The sequence below is a fragment of the Silurus aristotelis genome, assembly GCF_946808225.1.
Source record: "Silurus aristotelis genome assembly, chromosome: 9".
NCBI classification, from domain to species: Eukaryota; Metazoa; Chordata; class Actinopteri; order Siluriformes; family Siluridae; genus Silurus; species Silurus aristotelis.
Window position 1 is genome coordinate 6,471,562 of NC_139582.1, and position 16,311 is coordinate 6,487,872.

A 16,311-nucleotide genomic window follows, 5' to 3' on the forward strand; every position below is an offset into this window, starting at 1 on the left:
GGAAAAAAACCTTACATACGTGTTCCATCTGCTCAAGATTTTTAGCTATTTTTCTCTTTTATGTTATTAATATCCTTTTATTTTTGATTTCTGAGTTTTATGTGATCAAATGACAAATTGTCAGAAATAGTTGTAATGCACAAGCATTAAACTGCAATGCTTTCACATGGTAAGCCCTTTTGTTATTTTGTTTTATTTGTTACCCACGCTTGTGTATTCTGTGTTTCAGGATCCTCCTGTGCTTCCAGTCGGTCAATTCAGTGAGAAATTTGTGCACTTTATAACACAGTGGTGAGTGTTTGTAATTCAGCACTGAATTTCTATTCATTATAAAGTTGATTTTCATCAGTATAGTATTTTTGGTTTTGATTACATGGCAGCTGCTACTGAAGGACTGTTTTACCTGGTTATGAAGCTTCAAAACATGACTCTGTCACAAGGGTGAGGCCAAAAACATTTGGTTTCTCCCTTCTGGCTACTGGCTATTTTAAAACATTTTATTCATTCATCTTTAGTAAGCACTTTATCCTGGTCAAGGTCATGACGGATCTGGAGCCTGTCCTGGGAACACTATGCATTAGGCACAAATACATCCTGGACAGGACTACAGTCCATTGCAGGGCTACATACACATGCAAACACATACACAATCACACCAAGGGACTATTTAGTGTGTCAAGTTTTTTTAAGGTGAAAGGAAATTCGAAACAAAAAAAAAAAAAGAAACCCATTCAAACGAGCAAATGTGAAATTCTGTGCGTGAATCAAGATTAAGGGCCTTGCTTAAGAGCCCAGCAGTGGCAGCTTTGTGGTGGTGGAATTTGAACTTGCTACCTTCTGATAAGTCCAACCACTGAGGTATCACCCCAGCCCCCCGAGCTACAAATTACCGCACTGTGCCACCCTGTAATATATTTGAATTTATGTTTAAAGCGCCCCTCTATACACAAGCAATAAAACTGTTGAAACCCCTTTCCTTTCTCTTATTACTAATCTAATTGTAACAGCAATTTAACATTTCAATATTTTTGTTTGGTTCATATAAAACACATGAAACACAACAAGAAGTTTGGAAACACATTAACATTTCGAACTGCAGTTTTATTTTATGGATCTTTCCCTGAGTTTCTCCCTAATTTAATCTGGGCTAATTCCCACGCATCAGCCAGGTCATCTGACATACAGTGTGGGAAAATAATTATTTGATCCCCTGCTGATTTCATTAGGAACTCATTATGTGTATAAAAGACACCCGTCACTAACATTCAAACCTCTCCACCACCATGGGCAAGACCAAACAGCTGTCAAAGGATGTCAGGGATAAGAGTGTAGACCTGCACAGGTCTGGAATGGGCTACAAATCCATACAGAAGCTTGGTGAGAAAGAGAACACTGTTGGCGATAATTTGAAAATGGAAGAAACACAAGATAAGTCAATCGCAATTGCTCTGGAGCTTTATGCAAAAAAATCTTACCTCATGGGGTAGGGATAATTCTAAGAAAGGTGAGAGATCAGCCCAGAATTACACGGAAGAGCTTTTTAATGATCTTAAGGGAGCTGGGAACACAGTCACCAAAAAAAACACTGGTAACACACAGTGGCATGTCTGAAGTTTGCCAATGAACACCTGAATGATTCAGAGAAGGCTTGGGAGAATGTGATGTGGTCAGATGAGATCAAGATTTAGCTCTTTGCTATCAACTTTACTCGCCGCAGGCATAGAAATGCTGAATATGACCCGAAGAACACCATCCCTACTGTCAAACATGGAGGAGGAAACATTCTGGTTTGGGGTTGTTTCTCTGCTAAGGGTACAGGAAGACTTTACCACATAAATGGGGCCATGCACTGTAGAATCTTGAATGAGAACCTCCTGGCCTCAGCCAGAACACTGAAGATGGGTCATGGATGTGTCTTCCAGCCTGACAATGACCAAAAACGTAGGGCTAAGCCAACAATCTGATGGTCTTAAAGCCCATTCCAGCCTTTTGCAGGTCTACACTCTTATCCCTATTATCTCAGTCTTGTCCCCGACATCCTTTGACAGCTCTTTGGTCTTGCCAATGGTGGTGGAGAGGTTTGAATGGAAGAGTTTAATTCTGTGACTGGTCTTTTATACACATAATGAAAATAAATGTATAACTTAAAAAAAAAAAAAAAAAAAAAAAAAATATATATATATATATATATATATATATATATATATATATATATATATATATATATATATATATATATATAATATATATAATAATATATATTAGTGTGTGTGTTCTGTTTCTTTTGTAAACCTACCATAAAGATTGTGGACTGTTCATTTCTTTGTAAGAAGGTAAACTCACAAAATCAGCAGGGGCTCATATAATTATTTCCCAGACTGTATGATTACCTACCAACCTGAGAGGGTTGAAGGTAAATGTACTTCCCCTGGGACATGCAAAGCAAGTAAACCACATCTTTTTAATCTGCTGTTCTTGCTGAACCTCAGGGTGGCATATCATTCAGAAGAAAGTGCTGTCTGCCCTTTTTTACCTACATGAAGCTTACATGGTAGCTGAGTTGGTAAACGTTGGACTTCTGATTGGACGTTTGTGAGTTCAAATTCATGCACCATAAAGTTGCTACTGTTTTATATATATAATATATATGTATGTATGTCTTGGGTTGATCCTGAAACATTGCGCCATCTGACACACAGGATGCTGGTATGAACTTGCTGCATTTGCCTTTTTTCCTGCATGCTGTGCTCTCTTAAGCATTACTAAAGACAAGATCTTGGAACACTAATCAAAATATTTGCACACACACATTTCTCAGGTTGTAGCCCAAGCACCCACGATCCCTCTTGCCTTCTGTCCCTCATCCCCTTTTCTGTTTGGGACCTGCAAGCCCTGTGGCAATAACCAGATGTGCTGGGACATGTTTAGCAGCTGTTGTTTACTTGCCACACACCTTATTTACACACACAGGTCAACTAGTTGTGCCCTATTACCCCTGCCTGGCACTGCTATTCCAACGCCCCCTGCTATTATTAGCCTGTTTTTGAGGATGCTTAATTCATCATGGCCCAAACAGCCTCTGTACACCTGTATGCCCCTGAAATCCCAGTTATCTTGTAAATGGGTCAGGTTGAGTGATTTACCCTAGCGATAGGAAGATCTGTGCCAAGGAGAGTTGATTATGAACTTACTTTACCCATCTTTATAAACAAGGATGTCATTCAGCATCATTCATTTGTCATGACCCTTCTGGATATCTTGCAAGTTGTAAAAAGAGGAAGTAAAAAGATTTGCTGTAATGTGTCATTATTACAATGACCTTGAGTTAAGTTTGGACTTCTTTTATTAGCTAGGTTTCTTTCATTAATGTTCTCTGTGTCCCTCCTGTGCCTTTTTATTTTATCTGCATATTATCTGTTTGCTCTGTTTCTCTCCACAGCATGAAAAAACAACCAAAAGAACGTCCTGCCCCCAATAACCTCATGGTGAGTGTTTGTACAAATATAGTTGTATAATATCTTGTGGAAAACTGTATCTAAAGTATATTCCTTAAAAATGATTGAGTCAGTAAATATCAGCATTTTATTTATATATATATATATATATATATATAGTACAGACCAAAAGTTTGGACACACCTTCTCATTCAAAGAGTTTTCTTTATTTTCATGACTATGAAAATTGTAGAGTCACACTGAAGGCATCAAAACTATGAATTAACACATGTGGAATTATATACATAACAAAAAAGTGTGAAACAACTGAAAATATGTCATATTGTAGGTTCTTCAAAGTAGCCACCTTTTGCTTAGATTACTGCTTTGCACACTCTTGGCATTCTCTTGATGCCTACTTTGAAGAACCTACAATATGACATATTTTCAGTTAACTTTTTTGTTATGTATATAATTCCATATATAATTTTACATGTGTTAATTCATAGTTTTGATGCCTTCAGTGTGACTCTACAATTTTTTATAGTCATGAAAATAAAGAAAACTCTTTGAATGAGCAGGTGTGTCCAAACTTTTGGTCTGTACTGTATATATAATATATATAAACTTTTGGTCTGTACTGTGTGTGTGTGTGTGTATATATATATATATATATATATATATATATATATATATATATATATATATATATATATATATATATATATATAAATATATATATATATATAAATATACTTTTTTTTTGTTGTTGTTTTTAATCCAGACTGTAGGACTAAAAGAGCCAGTGTGTTTTGATGTTTGTGGATTGATTAGAATCGAATCAGTAGTAATAGTTGTAAGGCCATGAATGATTACTTTAATTTGGTTACTTTTACAACTTGTAATAGTGCACAGATGAACATATAATGTATATAATGTATTATTGATGTATTATGTCAGTACAATAATTTTACCCTAAAATCTTTATACTCCAGTGGCAGATAATTGCACTTTTAAGGGTTTGAATTAAGCAAAATTTTAAATCGACTAACCAATTTAAATGAAATTCAAAAAGGTTTTCGAACATTCAATTCCACGTTTAATCCCCGTTTGCTGTTCTAATAATCTCCACTCTTCTGGGAAGACATTCCAGTAGATTTTGGAGTTTGCTTGTGGAGATTTGCTCATTCAGCCACATGGGTGTTAAAAAAACAGGTACTGATGTAGGTTGAGGAGTTTTGGGGTACAGTCAGCGTTCCAGTTCATCCCATAGGTGTTCAGTAAGGTTTAATAAGTCTTTAGCAGGTCACTCAATATTTTCCGCTCCATCTAAATGGAGTGTTCCAATACTTTTGTCCATATAGTGTATTTTACATGTTTAGATCCTGTTCTGGTATATGTATGTATGTATGTATGTATGTATGTATATGTGTGGATGGATGGATGGATGGATGGATGGATGGATGGATGGATGGATGCATTATGTAATATGCAGTGTCCATATTATGAGCCATCAGAAGGTTGTTTGGGGAAACAAATCTATGGCTGCAGTCTCAGCATAACAGTATTACTTTAATTTCATTTTTAATTTTTACATTGCACAAATACAATATATTATACATGATTCTGAGTTATAATGTAAAGTTGTATTGCAATGTTTACTTTGAACTCTGTTCCGATTTAAATTTTGATAGGTGTAATGTAAATGGTCAGACTATGCCTTGTATTTATAGTATAAAAATATGTATAGATATTTATTAATAGCTTGTATGAATAGTTTCTTTTTATTTATATCTGCCTCCAAGCATTTTTTTTATCATCTGAACAGCTTTTGGGTTCTTTAGGTTGTAATATTTATTTCCTACTGAGAGTCTCACTTATCTTGTATTCTTTGACATTGCTTTTCACCTTCTCTCACATTCGTATTGAACCACTTTTTAGTCCTGAGTTTAGTCTGTCCAGATGGAATTTGTTGCTTTTTGTGTGCACTCGATGGAACTCTCAGATATCTCCGAGTAGGCACGCAAGGATGCGGCCATTGGCACTTGATGTATCGAAAGGCTGTAAACATTGTCCTTTCAGCACCATGGAGAGCAGCCTGGTCCACTGAGATTCAGGTGCAAATGCAGCTTATGTACGTGTGTAAGTGGGAGAATGTGTCAATATGGTTACGATGTTGTTGTCTGAAGGTACACAAGTCTCCACTCATGATGGTGAACATCAAACTTCAGGCCATAATTGAGATTATTGAGCGATTTTTTTCCAATGAAATCTCTTTTCCTCATGCATTTGTGTAAAGATGTGTCCTGTTGTTACCCAAAATGGTATCATAGAGAAGCAGAAAACGTTGAAGTTCACAGCTCAGTTGCCCTGGATATTTTTTATTTCCAAATTGTTTATTGTCTGTGCTGGCTGCTGCTTGGGTTTTTCTCCACTCAAATTGGCTTTCATTTTTTGCCTACTCAGTTTTATTGTGGTTTCTGGAAACCCAGGATGATGACATTTCAGCATGTTCTAACAATAACCAACACATGCCTAGTGAATGATAATTTTTTTAAGCTTCTCTTTATCACCACGAATTTCCATCTGATCAGCTATACCATGTTTCTGCCATGTGAGACTCCAGCAGTGATTGTGTAGTGATTGACATGTCCCCCCTTCTCCCTATAGACGTTTTTCATTGTCACCCAGTTGTCATTGTCCTTTTAGCACTTTTTGTCCCAGAGGAGCATGCAGCACCGCAGGCCCCAGCTGCAACGCACGATGCTGCTGAGGACAAAAGGCTGAGTTCTGTAGCCTACACCCCAAATCTTTTAGAGACCTATAGAGACCTATAGGTTTCCTCCCCTCCCTGAGGCAGCTTGATTACAGACAGGGTGTGCACGCTCTCACGGAGAAGCGTGTCTGTGTCTTTTTGTGTGTGCGCGCTTGTGTTTTTGCAAATGTGGATGTGGGGTAGAGCCAGGGCTCAGGGGAGAAGCCCTTTAAAGAGAGATGCATCATCTTGCTGAATGCCTGTGGCCCGTACTGCAGGGAAAAGCATAAGAGTGGGCTTTGAAAGCCCTTTGACATCACTGTGATGACTTGTTTACACATTAGCACGCTGAGGAGTCCCGCGAGAGCGATCCTAGCTTTTAGCTTGATAGCACTGTGGTTTTGGGGGTAAAGCTTATCCCTTTTCTATCTCGCACATGCTGCTTAGCAACCTGATTCTGCTCATCCGCACAAAACAAGGTTTTCACGATTTCAATAAACATCAAAATATCCCCCTCACCTACAAATTTGAGTTTCCTGAAGCACTTTTGGGAAGTTATGGGCTCCTTTAGGGTTCTTCTTAGAAATCTTTCCTTCATGCTATGTTCAAATTGAGTTTATTTGAATTGAAGTGGAAAATTCCTTCCAATTAGCTTTTCACCAATCAGCCAAGACATGCTTCTGCTTTTTGGGTAACAGATTTCACCCAAAACCTGTCCAAATATATGCCTTCACATTGAATATAATTCAGTTCATTTAGATTTTTCGTGTAGCACTTTGAAGAATTAAAATTGTCCTAAAAAAAAAGCAGCTTTACAGAAATATAGGATTTCAAATATACATTTTAAATGTATAAATTACTCCCTATCAGTTTATCCCATGGCTACAGTGGGAAGAATCTAGCGATGGTATGTGGAAGAAATTTTGAGAGTAACCAGATTTAAGAGAGGAACCCATCCTCATGTGGGTGACACCAAATTCAAACCGCATTCAGAGTAATTACATACAACTTTAAACTCCTGTTTAATTATAGATTTTTTTCATAACTTATACTAAATACGAACATCGTTTGAATGTCATTTTTGCTCACATCTGCTGGGAAGATTTTGAATGTGTTGTAGGATTTGTGCTCAGTCAACCACAAGGGCTTTAGTAAAGTTAGGAAGTGAGGAGGCCTTGGGTTTTCAATAGGGTTAAATAGGGTAGAAGTCAGAGCTTTATTGCAGGCTACCTAAGATCTTCCACTCCAACCAATGCAAACCATATCTTCATGGAGCAGGTTTGTGTCTCCTAGTTCAAGTAAAAGGAAAATTTGATGCCACAAAATTCAAAGGCATCCTATAAAATTGAATGCCTCGAACTTTGTAGGAACAGGTTGAGGAAGAACCGAATATGGCTGGAAAAATACTTGTATGTCCATTTAGTGTATTTCCAAACCAATAAGTAGTAATTACCTATACAATTATGTATAAGAGCCACATCATTGCCCTTCTTTTCAGAACATGTCAGCATCGTCACAATGCTGTAATTGACCTCTTGAATTATTTATTCGAGGAACAATCATGATTGTATGCCTATTTAATGTAGCAAGTCTGCTCCAGGGTTTAAGGTAGTGACAGGAATGGAAAATATGTTCATTTTAATGTACCTGGACACAAAATATGATTTTCAAGAAATATATTTTAGCTTAGTTTAACAATTAAACACATAAAGAATGTATGGCTTTGAAGGTCATTCAGACCAAACAAGCTCTGCTCTCAAATTTCACAGTCTCCATCTTAAGATATGATTGTGTAGATTATGCTGATGACTAATGTTTAATGTACAAATACGATGATTTGGCTACTTTTTGGGTGAAATAGATTTTAATTACTTTTTATTTCGTTGCCTGTCTGTAGCCAGTTGACTAAACTCGTGGCAAAGTTTTTTCTTTTATTTTTTTCAAAATCATTTAGGCATGCTTTTATACTTCTTAAACAGAAACCATTGCAAAATATGGGGTGTTTTTATTAACTGCTGGTTTGTGTGTGTGTGTTTATGAGGTAGAGTCTTGCCTGAGAGTCAGGTGACAGTCATGAAGCTCGACTGGCTGTGGCTCTCGGTGCACCTGCCCTGCTCTTTAGTAATCTAGACGAATAGTCTTTCCCTTGGTGAGAGCTGAATTAAGAGATCATGAAGCTTTAGCCTATAATGTAGCCACACACACACACACACACACACACACACTTCTCTGTATCCAGTGGGAGCTTGTCATTAGTATGCAAATCTGCCAAGACCTAGTTATAACAGTGACCTCTTCACCTTTCACACTCTATCTGTCTGTCTTGTGCTATTTTCCCTACACCAATATAAGAGACACACACACACACTCACTTTGGCATACACCTCCACTTCACCATTGCTCTTTAACACATTCTAATGAGGTGGTGACCAAGCACTTGTTATAATTGCTTTAGACTCCTTTTAATTTTTAAGCTTATTAATCATATGTAGAGTTATTTAAAAAAGCATAAATTAATCTTAGATTAAAAGGCCTATCACAGCCTCGAAACAATTAAAGAGTACGGTGAGATTTCCCCTGGGCTCGGCAGTTTTATTTTAACAGAGAATTCAGGTGATTATCGCACTTTGATATGGGGCTGTGATTAATGTAGCCACACTTTTAAATGAGTTTTTTCCGCCTGATGGTGGAGAGGTAAGCAGAAGCTGATAATGACCTAACTAAAGCAGTATTTATTCTGCCTTTCCTCTCTTAATAACTTCCTCTGCATGGGTGCAATGTTAGCAGCAGGTGGGTTAATTAATGGAGGTGCACTTCTCGGCATGCTCTCAAACACACATGCACACCAGCTCTTCTTTTTTTCTCCCAAATCGCAGTGAACAGAGGGACACACAGGTGGCGAGTGGCGGATTCGTGTGTGTGTGTGGCCTGTGTCAGTCCAGCCAAACAAGCAACTGACCGCCTGAGCTCTGATTTATTGCAGCTTGTCATTGTCCAAATGTGTGTAAGAGCATGCGACTGATCATTGACAGTGTGTGTGTGTGTGTGTGTGTGTGTGTGTGTGTGTGTGTGTGTGTGTGTGTGTGTGTGTGTGTGTGTGTGTGTGTGTGTGTGTGTGTGTGTGTGTGTGTGTGTGTTTTGTGTTATTTATATATTTCTTTCTCCTTAAATGTCCCCTCTCCTGTCCTTGACTGCATGTCCTCCCAAATGTTCTGGAAGTACTCCTCTTCTCTGTGCCGGGTCAAAAACAGGCTGCCCTACGTGCTTGGACCCTCATCTGGGCTGGCAGGGTCGCAGCGGAGAGACGGGTTCAGCTACGTATTACTGCTCTATATCTGAGCCTGGAGCTGAAGTAGGCTGGTGAGGCTGTGCCCGGTCCGTGTGATTGATGAGAAGAGTCCTCACTATGGCTCGCCCTCAGGACGGGCCTCAACACAACCCAGAGCTGAGAGTGATTAACCTCACTGTGGTGCACACAGAGCTCACCATTAGCAGGACAGCACGATTGATGGTCCCACTCTGTCCTCACACAGACCAAAAGTGTGTGTCTGTGGGAAAAGGAGAAACAAGAGTCTATAAAAATGACTGGCGTGTTGTGAACCAATCTTTTGGCCCTATTTTATAATGAGTTGGGGAATACTGAAATGGTGTTTAGTAGGGAGTTAAAGTGTGAGAATTGTGTTATAATCATTGAAGATGTTGCAGTGATGGTGTTTTACATAACAGTGTACACAGGCTTACACAGATTTTGGTACTTGATCTGTGTTTTACATGTTTTTGTGGGGGTTTAAAGATATTGTAATAACATCAATACCTCACCCATCTTTATTATTTAATAGCTGATCATGAACAGCACGTAATCAGTCTTTTTATTTTATCTGGTCAACGATTGGTTGATTAAAGGACGCATGCATTCAAGATGATTTATTTGTCGGATGCATTTATTATATACCGAATACAACTTACCGAATAAACCTGATTGGCTGCTCAGAAAATTGTGCATTAGGTAAAAGGGAATATGTGAAAATATGAGATAATGATAAAATAGTATTTAAAAAATTGTGCAAAATTATATGGAATGTAATAAGTTAAGAGTAAATGTAATTCTTTTAATTAATGCAATAATTGTAAAAATGCTTGTGCTTTAAAAAAATATATTTTTTTAGTCTTCATTGTTTAAAATCATCAGAAAATTGGCGTTTTTTTAACTTGTATTTCTTACGATTTTTTTTGTCTTTTTATGTGCTTTTCCAATCGAAATCTTTCCTCTTTAGTTACTCAGTGCAATTAATTACCATGTAAAGTCGGTTAAACCGTGAACATCTTAGCTGTTTATTAGGTGTATATAATGTTACTATATATCCAGTTTGGAAGAAATGGAAAGTTTATGGGAAAATGTTGTGATGTCGGTTAAAACATGATTCCTGTAATTAAATGGTCCCTTTTGTTTTTCATTTCTTCTCATTTCTCTCGTATTTAATTAGGACTTTTTTCTCCCTGAGCTGTTTTAAACTGTACACAAGTGCCCCGTGCTACAATCAGTACATCAGTGTAATAAGGAAAGACACATTCATTTAAACAGCGCCGAGTGTCACTGCTAATTTATCTCCAAAGCCTAAAGCTCCAATCAGGAATCACAGGAACTGGGCAGCCGGTGGCAGGGTCAAAGCGGAGACAGAAGCCTTTAAGTAACAGCAGCACTGCCACTAAATCATACACAACACTATTTTAGCATATGCTCTGCTTAATAAGATGAGTTCAAGCAACAGGAGTAATGTCATGGTGTTTTATCATTTTTCTCTACAGGGCAGAGGAGCAGAGGAAAAGTATTCCTGCCAGTCACCTTGTCTCGGGATTAGTGTCAGGGTCAAACCCGCTTCTCGTATCTGATTTCTGTGGAGTTGTTTTTAACTGATCGCTCGTTTTCTTTCTGTCTTTTACAGGACCATCCGTTTATCACGCAATACGATGACGGGAATTCAGAAGTGGTATCCATGTGGGTGTGTCGGAGCTTGGAGGATCGCAAATCCCATCAAGCTCAGGGGCTAATGTAAAGAGCCGTGACACAACCAGGAGCCCCCCCTCTGTCTGTAAAGTGCCACTGAGTGTACAGAGGTTTAATGGCTGGACTTACTTGAAGGAGACCACCTATAAACAGACTCCAGAATGCTTATGGACTTTTTACTTAGATTTTATATATTTTTTTTTTGATGGATCCATTAACTCCAGATCTGTATTTTTTTTCTTTTGTTTGGTTATTTGAGATTTGCTTTTTGAACACATGCAGAAATTGCAGTATAAATCTTACGACTCATCATTTCCCGAGCAGATGGACCATGAAGCCAAAGCTTTTGAACAGGGTCGTTCCGGGATAAACTAGGACACCTCGTAATGCAGAGTAAACGCTTTGCATTTTGATTACCTGGTGGGGGAACAGAAACTTAAGGCTACTGATCATAAGGTTGTGAGGTACCACCACGGTGCCACTGATTGGATCCTTGGGCTATTGTAAAACTAGTACTATTGTAGTTGTACAATGCTTTGGAGAAACGAAGCAGCAGCCAAATGTGCAAGAGGTTTATATATACTGTATATATACAGAGAAAAAGGATGTTCAGTTTATTAATGTAAGACTGTACTGTTCATCGTTAAATTTCTCTGCATATTAACCCTAAACTCTCTTTTAACATGCACTACCCTGGGTTTTCTCCACTGCTGTGTTTTTCACTGATAACCCATGATGCATTATTTACCTGTACACTTCTATCTTTCCCTTATTTACATTACGAAGGCTGATGTAATCCCCAAACCCTGATAGCGGACCACTAAGGCCTTTTAAAGCACTCGCTCGTACCCGGTTTGTGCAGTAAAGATACAGTTATTACGACCACTTGTTTACCCTCTCATGCACATAAATCTAACTCGAATGACCCCCACTTATCTATTAGATATATTTAATCCGAATCAGCATCATCCTCCCTCTCCACTACAGCATGTAATCATTCCACAGCAGGGAGTAAATAATTTTTGCTCACTATTCTATTAACCACTGACAGCTGCCGACTAACATGCCTCATATGTTACAGCTGCATCAACCCACCGCATCTGCCTGCTCTTTTAATACTCCATGGGCCACTTAAAGACGCTTTATGCCATAACGCACTTATCGGAGCGCTGTGTGTTTAATACAGCGATACGTTAGAAATTAAGCAGCACCACAGTAGGGTGTGTCCCAAACCACTCGGACATGAACGCAGTCGCAACTGTTCGTACCTGACCAGATCCTAATGAAGAAAGTGAGATATAGAACATGATATCCAAAGTTAGTCTCATACTTGAAGGCTAAAGGTTTTTTTTTATTTTTTTTTATTATTATTATGAATATTTTTTTTTTGGTGTGTCACCCAAATTTTTTTTATAGTTTATGAAGTTTTTTCTTACAATTTTCCCTTCAGTTCGAAATGCACTGTTATGTATTATTTCATTTTGTTTCTATTTCTGTCTCTCTTCCCTTTTTTCTTTAAGAAATGTGTGGTTCACTGGTGGCACATGAGTCTCATTACACATTGCTGTGGAAGTTTGCACACCTTCGACATTTCCTAACTAAATGAAACATTCAGGATGTTGTATCTCTCGCTCTCTCTTTCTCTCTCTATCCCTCTTTTCTCCCTTGATGCTCTCCTATAAACACCTCACTTCATTTTGTTAATATAAAGAACTGCTCTTCGAGCCATTAAAGGGCCGTTTTAATGCGCCGACTCGAAAACGCTTTCTGTGAAGAAATCCAAAAGTGTCCCTTATGCTTTTTTAACTGCGTGTTTATTTGTCTAAATCCATTTGCAGGTGCACAAACAACACGCGCCCGGTCATTATTGTGAAAAATAACGTGACAATTCCTTTTCTCTATTACCTGAAATGCGCTTTTATTACTTTATTCTTGAAAAATAATATCGCTGGTAATACTTCAGGCTTAATATAAAGCACAGCGGCATTTCCATTGGACTTTTGATATTGTTTATAACACCTTTTTTTTTTTTTTTATTATTTGGTATACATTTTTAATTTTAATATGGTGAATGTTTATATTTGAAAGTTTACATGATTATTGAAGTGTAAAGACGACATGGGATTTTGAAGTGAGTTTCTCAGGACTGTGATCCCATGTTTTGTATACAGTACTATAATTGAGTCTTCTTATGCTGATCAAATCTATCATATAATATGTATTATTCGAGTGATTAATTCATTTTAAACAATGTTATATACGCCGACCAGCAATAACATTGAAATTATAACATTATGACCAGTGAAGAGAATAACACTGATTATCTCTTCATCATGGCACCTGTAATCGGGTGGGATTTATTAGGCTAATGAAATTTTTGTCTTCGAAGTTGATGTGTTAGAAGCAGAAAAAATGGGCAGTGTAAGGATTTGAGTGAGTTTGACCAGGGCCAAATTGTGACGTCTAGACGACTGGGTCAGAGCGTCTCCAAAACTGCAGATCTTGTGGGATGTTCCTGGTCTGCAGTGGTCAATATCAATCAAAAGTGCTCCAAGGAAGGAACAGTGGTGAACCGACGACAGGCGCATGAGTAGCCAAGGCTCATGGATGAACGTGGGGAGCGAAGGCTGGTCCGTGTGGTCCGATCCAATAGATAAAGAAGTTAATGCTGTTACTGCTCAAAGGATCAGGACTGTTTTGGCAGTAAAAGGAGACCAAAACAATATTAGGCAGGTGGTCATAATGTTATGCCTAAAATGTGGGGGGGGTTTTTTGCTGTAAATGATGCAACAAAATCGTATATATTTTTAGGTAATGTCATGGTCAATTCAGAGATTCTGACCCAACGTGAGTTCATCCACAGCCTTCATCCACATGCAGCATCCTCATGTTGATTCACACCTCAGGTAATTTTACACTGATAAAACAACATGCCAGTGTTTTTGTGAAGCAGAAGGAAACCACAAGACTTGAAGGAATCTCACAAGGCCCAGAAGCTTCATCCGCAGAGCTGCCTTCCTGGTATCATCTGTAAGAATGCATGTGAATGCCATTGATTCTTTTCAAACAATTAAAGATTGTAAGCTGAAAACAATATTTACTGTAAAGCACACATATGCATAGCTGCTATAAGAAAATGCCCTGCTTCTTTTTACACACTATAGGAACAGACGTTTGTGGACACATGACCATAAGGTGTATTTTCTTTTTGAATATCGCATTTAACATTTAGTCCCCATTTGCTGTTGTAATAACCTCCACCTTTCAAGGAAAGATCTGGATTTTGGAGTGTACTTGTAAAGATTTGTGCTCATTCAGCCACAAGGGTGTTGGTTAAGTCAGGTACTGATGTGAGGAGACCTGGGGTGCAGTCAGGGTTCCAATTCATCTAACAGTGTTCAGTGGGGTTGAGGTTTGAGCTCTATAGCAGGCCACTCAAGAGCTTTCATTCCTAGAGCCTCAAGATCCTAATTAAACCGTATCCTAATTCAGCTTGAATTGTGAACATCATCATTCTTTATCAAGTTCAGGTCTTCTAGTTGAACTGAAGGAGGAACGTAAAGCTTCTGCATCCAAAGACATCCTAAACAATTGACCTGCTTCAACAAGAAGAACAGCTCACCTGATTCACTGCAATCTCTTAGTGTGAGTTCATTCAGTGATAGAAGTGATTCAAATCAATGCAGATTAGCTGTGTGGCTGAGTGTGGTGTTTAATCCAGCACCGCCTGAATATCATGTTCAGATCTTCTGAGTGAAACCTTTAACCCTCAGATGAGATGTTTGCTGCATTCTGCAAATCGCTGTCAAAAATAAACGCAAAAAGATTTAGCACTTTTTTACTGTAAAATGTTGTACATTTGTTAAATGGTAAATTTGCTAGAAATTTACAGGCAATCTTTAAAATATACAGCAATTTTTCTTTAATACAAAGGTTATTTATAAAGCTTTAATATGTCTGGGTAATTGTGTGAACCAGAATGACTCAGTTCCCAAAGAGAGGGTGTGGTCACCTGTCAATCAAGGCAACAATCTTGGGCTCAGGAGAGTCCAGTAATATAATTATAAACAATAATATAGTTATTAACAATCTTGGGCTCAGGAGAGTCCAGTAATATAGGGTGCCTATCGCCCTAAAATGTTGACGAGGCGGATTTTTATGACGCCGCCTAGCGGCTTTAAAGCGTTTACCATCAGCAAACCAAAATGCAATTTTAATTAATTTAATTAGTCTTATTATATTTCTTTAATGGGTCCATAAATCGTGTGTATTTCCGGCGGCCAGCTGTTCGTGCGCTCCCAGACCTCGGGCTTTCCCACAGCGGTCCGGTTCGATTAGTGCGCACCGGGCCGGAGGAACAGAGCCGTCGCTTTTCAGGGCTATTACTGAGATCCTTTTATCAATGTCCAGTAATTAAAATGTCACCACTTAATTTTCGGTCCACGACGAAACCTCTTGTAGCAATCCTTTCCCTACTAAAAAAAATACAATTATCGAAACGCTATTTTCACTGGAAACCAAATAAAAAAAAAAGAGAGGTTGCGGCCAGGCGACTTAAGGAGTGTCGGACCCAAAAAGATCAATATGAACGAAGCTGATTGATCTGGTGCTAAAGTGGGATTTATTTGGGGTCATGCGGCTTTCAGACGCTGCTGATAGAACCGGTTACTGTACCACATTGGCTTTCATCTGATACGGTTATTAAACATCTCCCTCTGAATGACTCTGGCACTGATTTATGTCCCAATCTCTCCTGTGACCTCCAGAAACCAGACCTTGTGTTATATATATATATATATATATATATATATATATATATATATATATATATATATATATATATATATATATATATATATATAACCTGCTTATTTTTCCTTTAGTTCTCCTGATATCGCTTTTCTCTAGATTGAGGCTTTATTTAATTTTTTTACTTATATCTTTAAATTTCTTTTCAGGAGTGCTTAATTACCCGAGACAACATCTCAGTCTTCAATGTTCCTGTTCCTGTAATGTGCTATGCAGATGATCTGAAATGTACGACTTGTACCGCAAAGCCCTGGAACAGTAAGTGGGCATGAAGCCTCCTGAGTGGCTGATATGAGAAGGGAGGATTA

The 16,311-nt window shown here is 38.2% G+C and overlaps 1 protein-coding gene across 2 annotated transcripts in view; it reads left to right on the forward strand.

Annotated features, from left to right (window-relative positions):
• map2k5 (mitogen-activated protein kinase kinase 5) overlaps window positions 1–13,415 on the forward strand; it is a 68,382-nt gene extending 54,967 nt beyond the window's left edge. For both annotated transcript variants that reach the window (XM_083550030.1, XM_083550031.1), the window contains 3 exons: window positions 230–291; window positions 3,440–3,485; window positions 11,133–13,415. In XM_083550030.1, coding sequence (XP_083406156.1) covers window positions 230–291; window positions 3,440–3,485; window positions 11,133–11,243 — 219 coding nt within the window. In that variant the 3' untranslated portion in view covers window positions 11,244–13,415. The remainder of the gene's footprint in view (window positions 1–229; window positions 292–3,439; window positions 3,486–11,132) is intronic.
• Window positions 13,416–16,311: the final 2,896 nt, after the last annotated feature.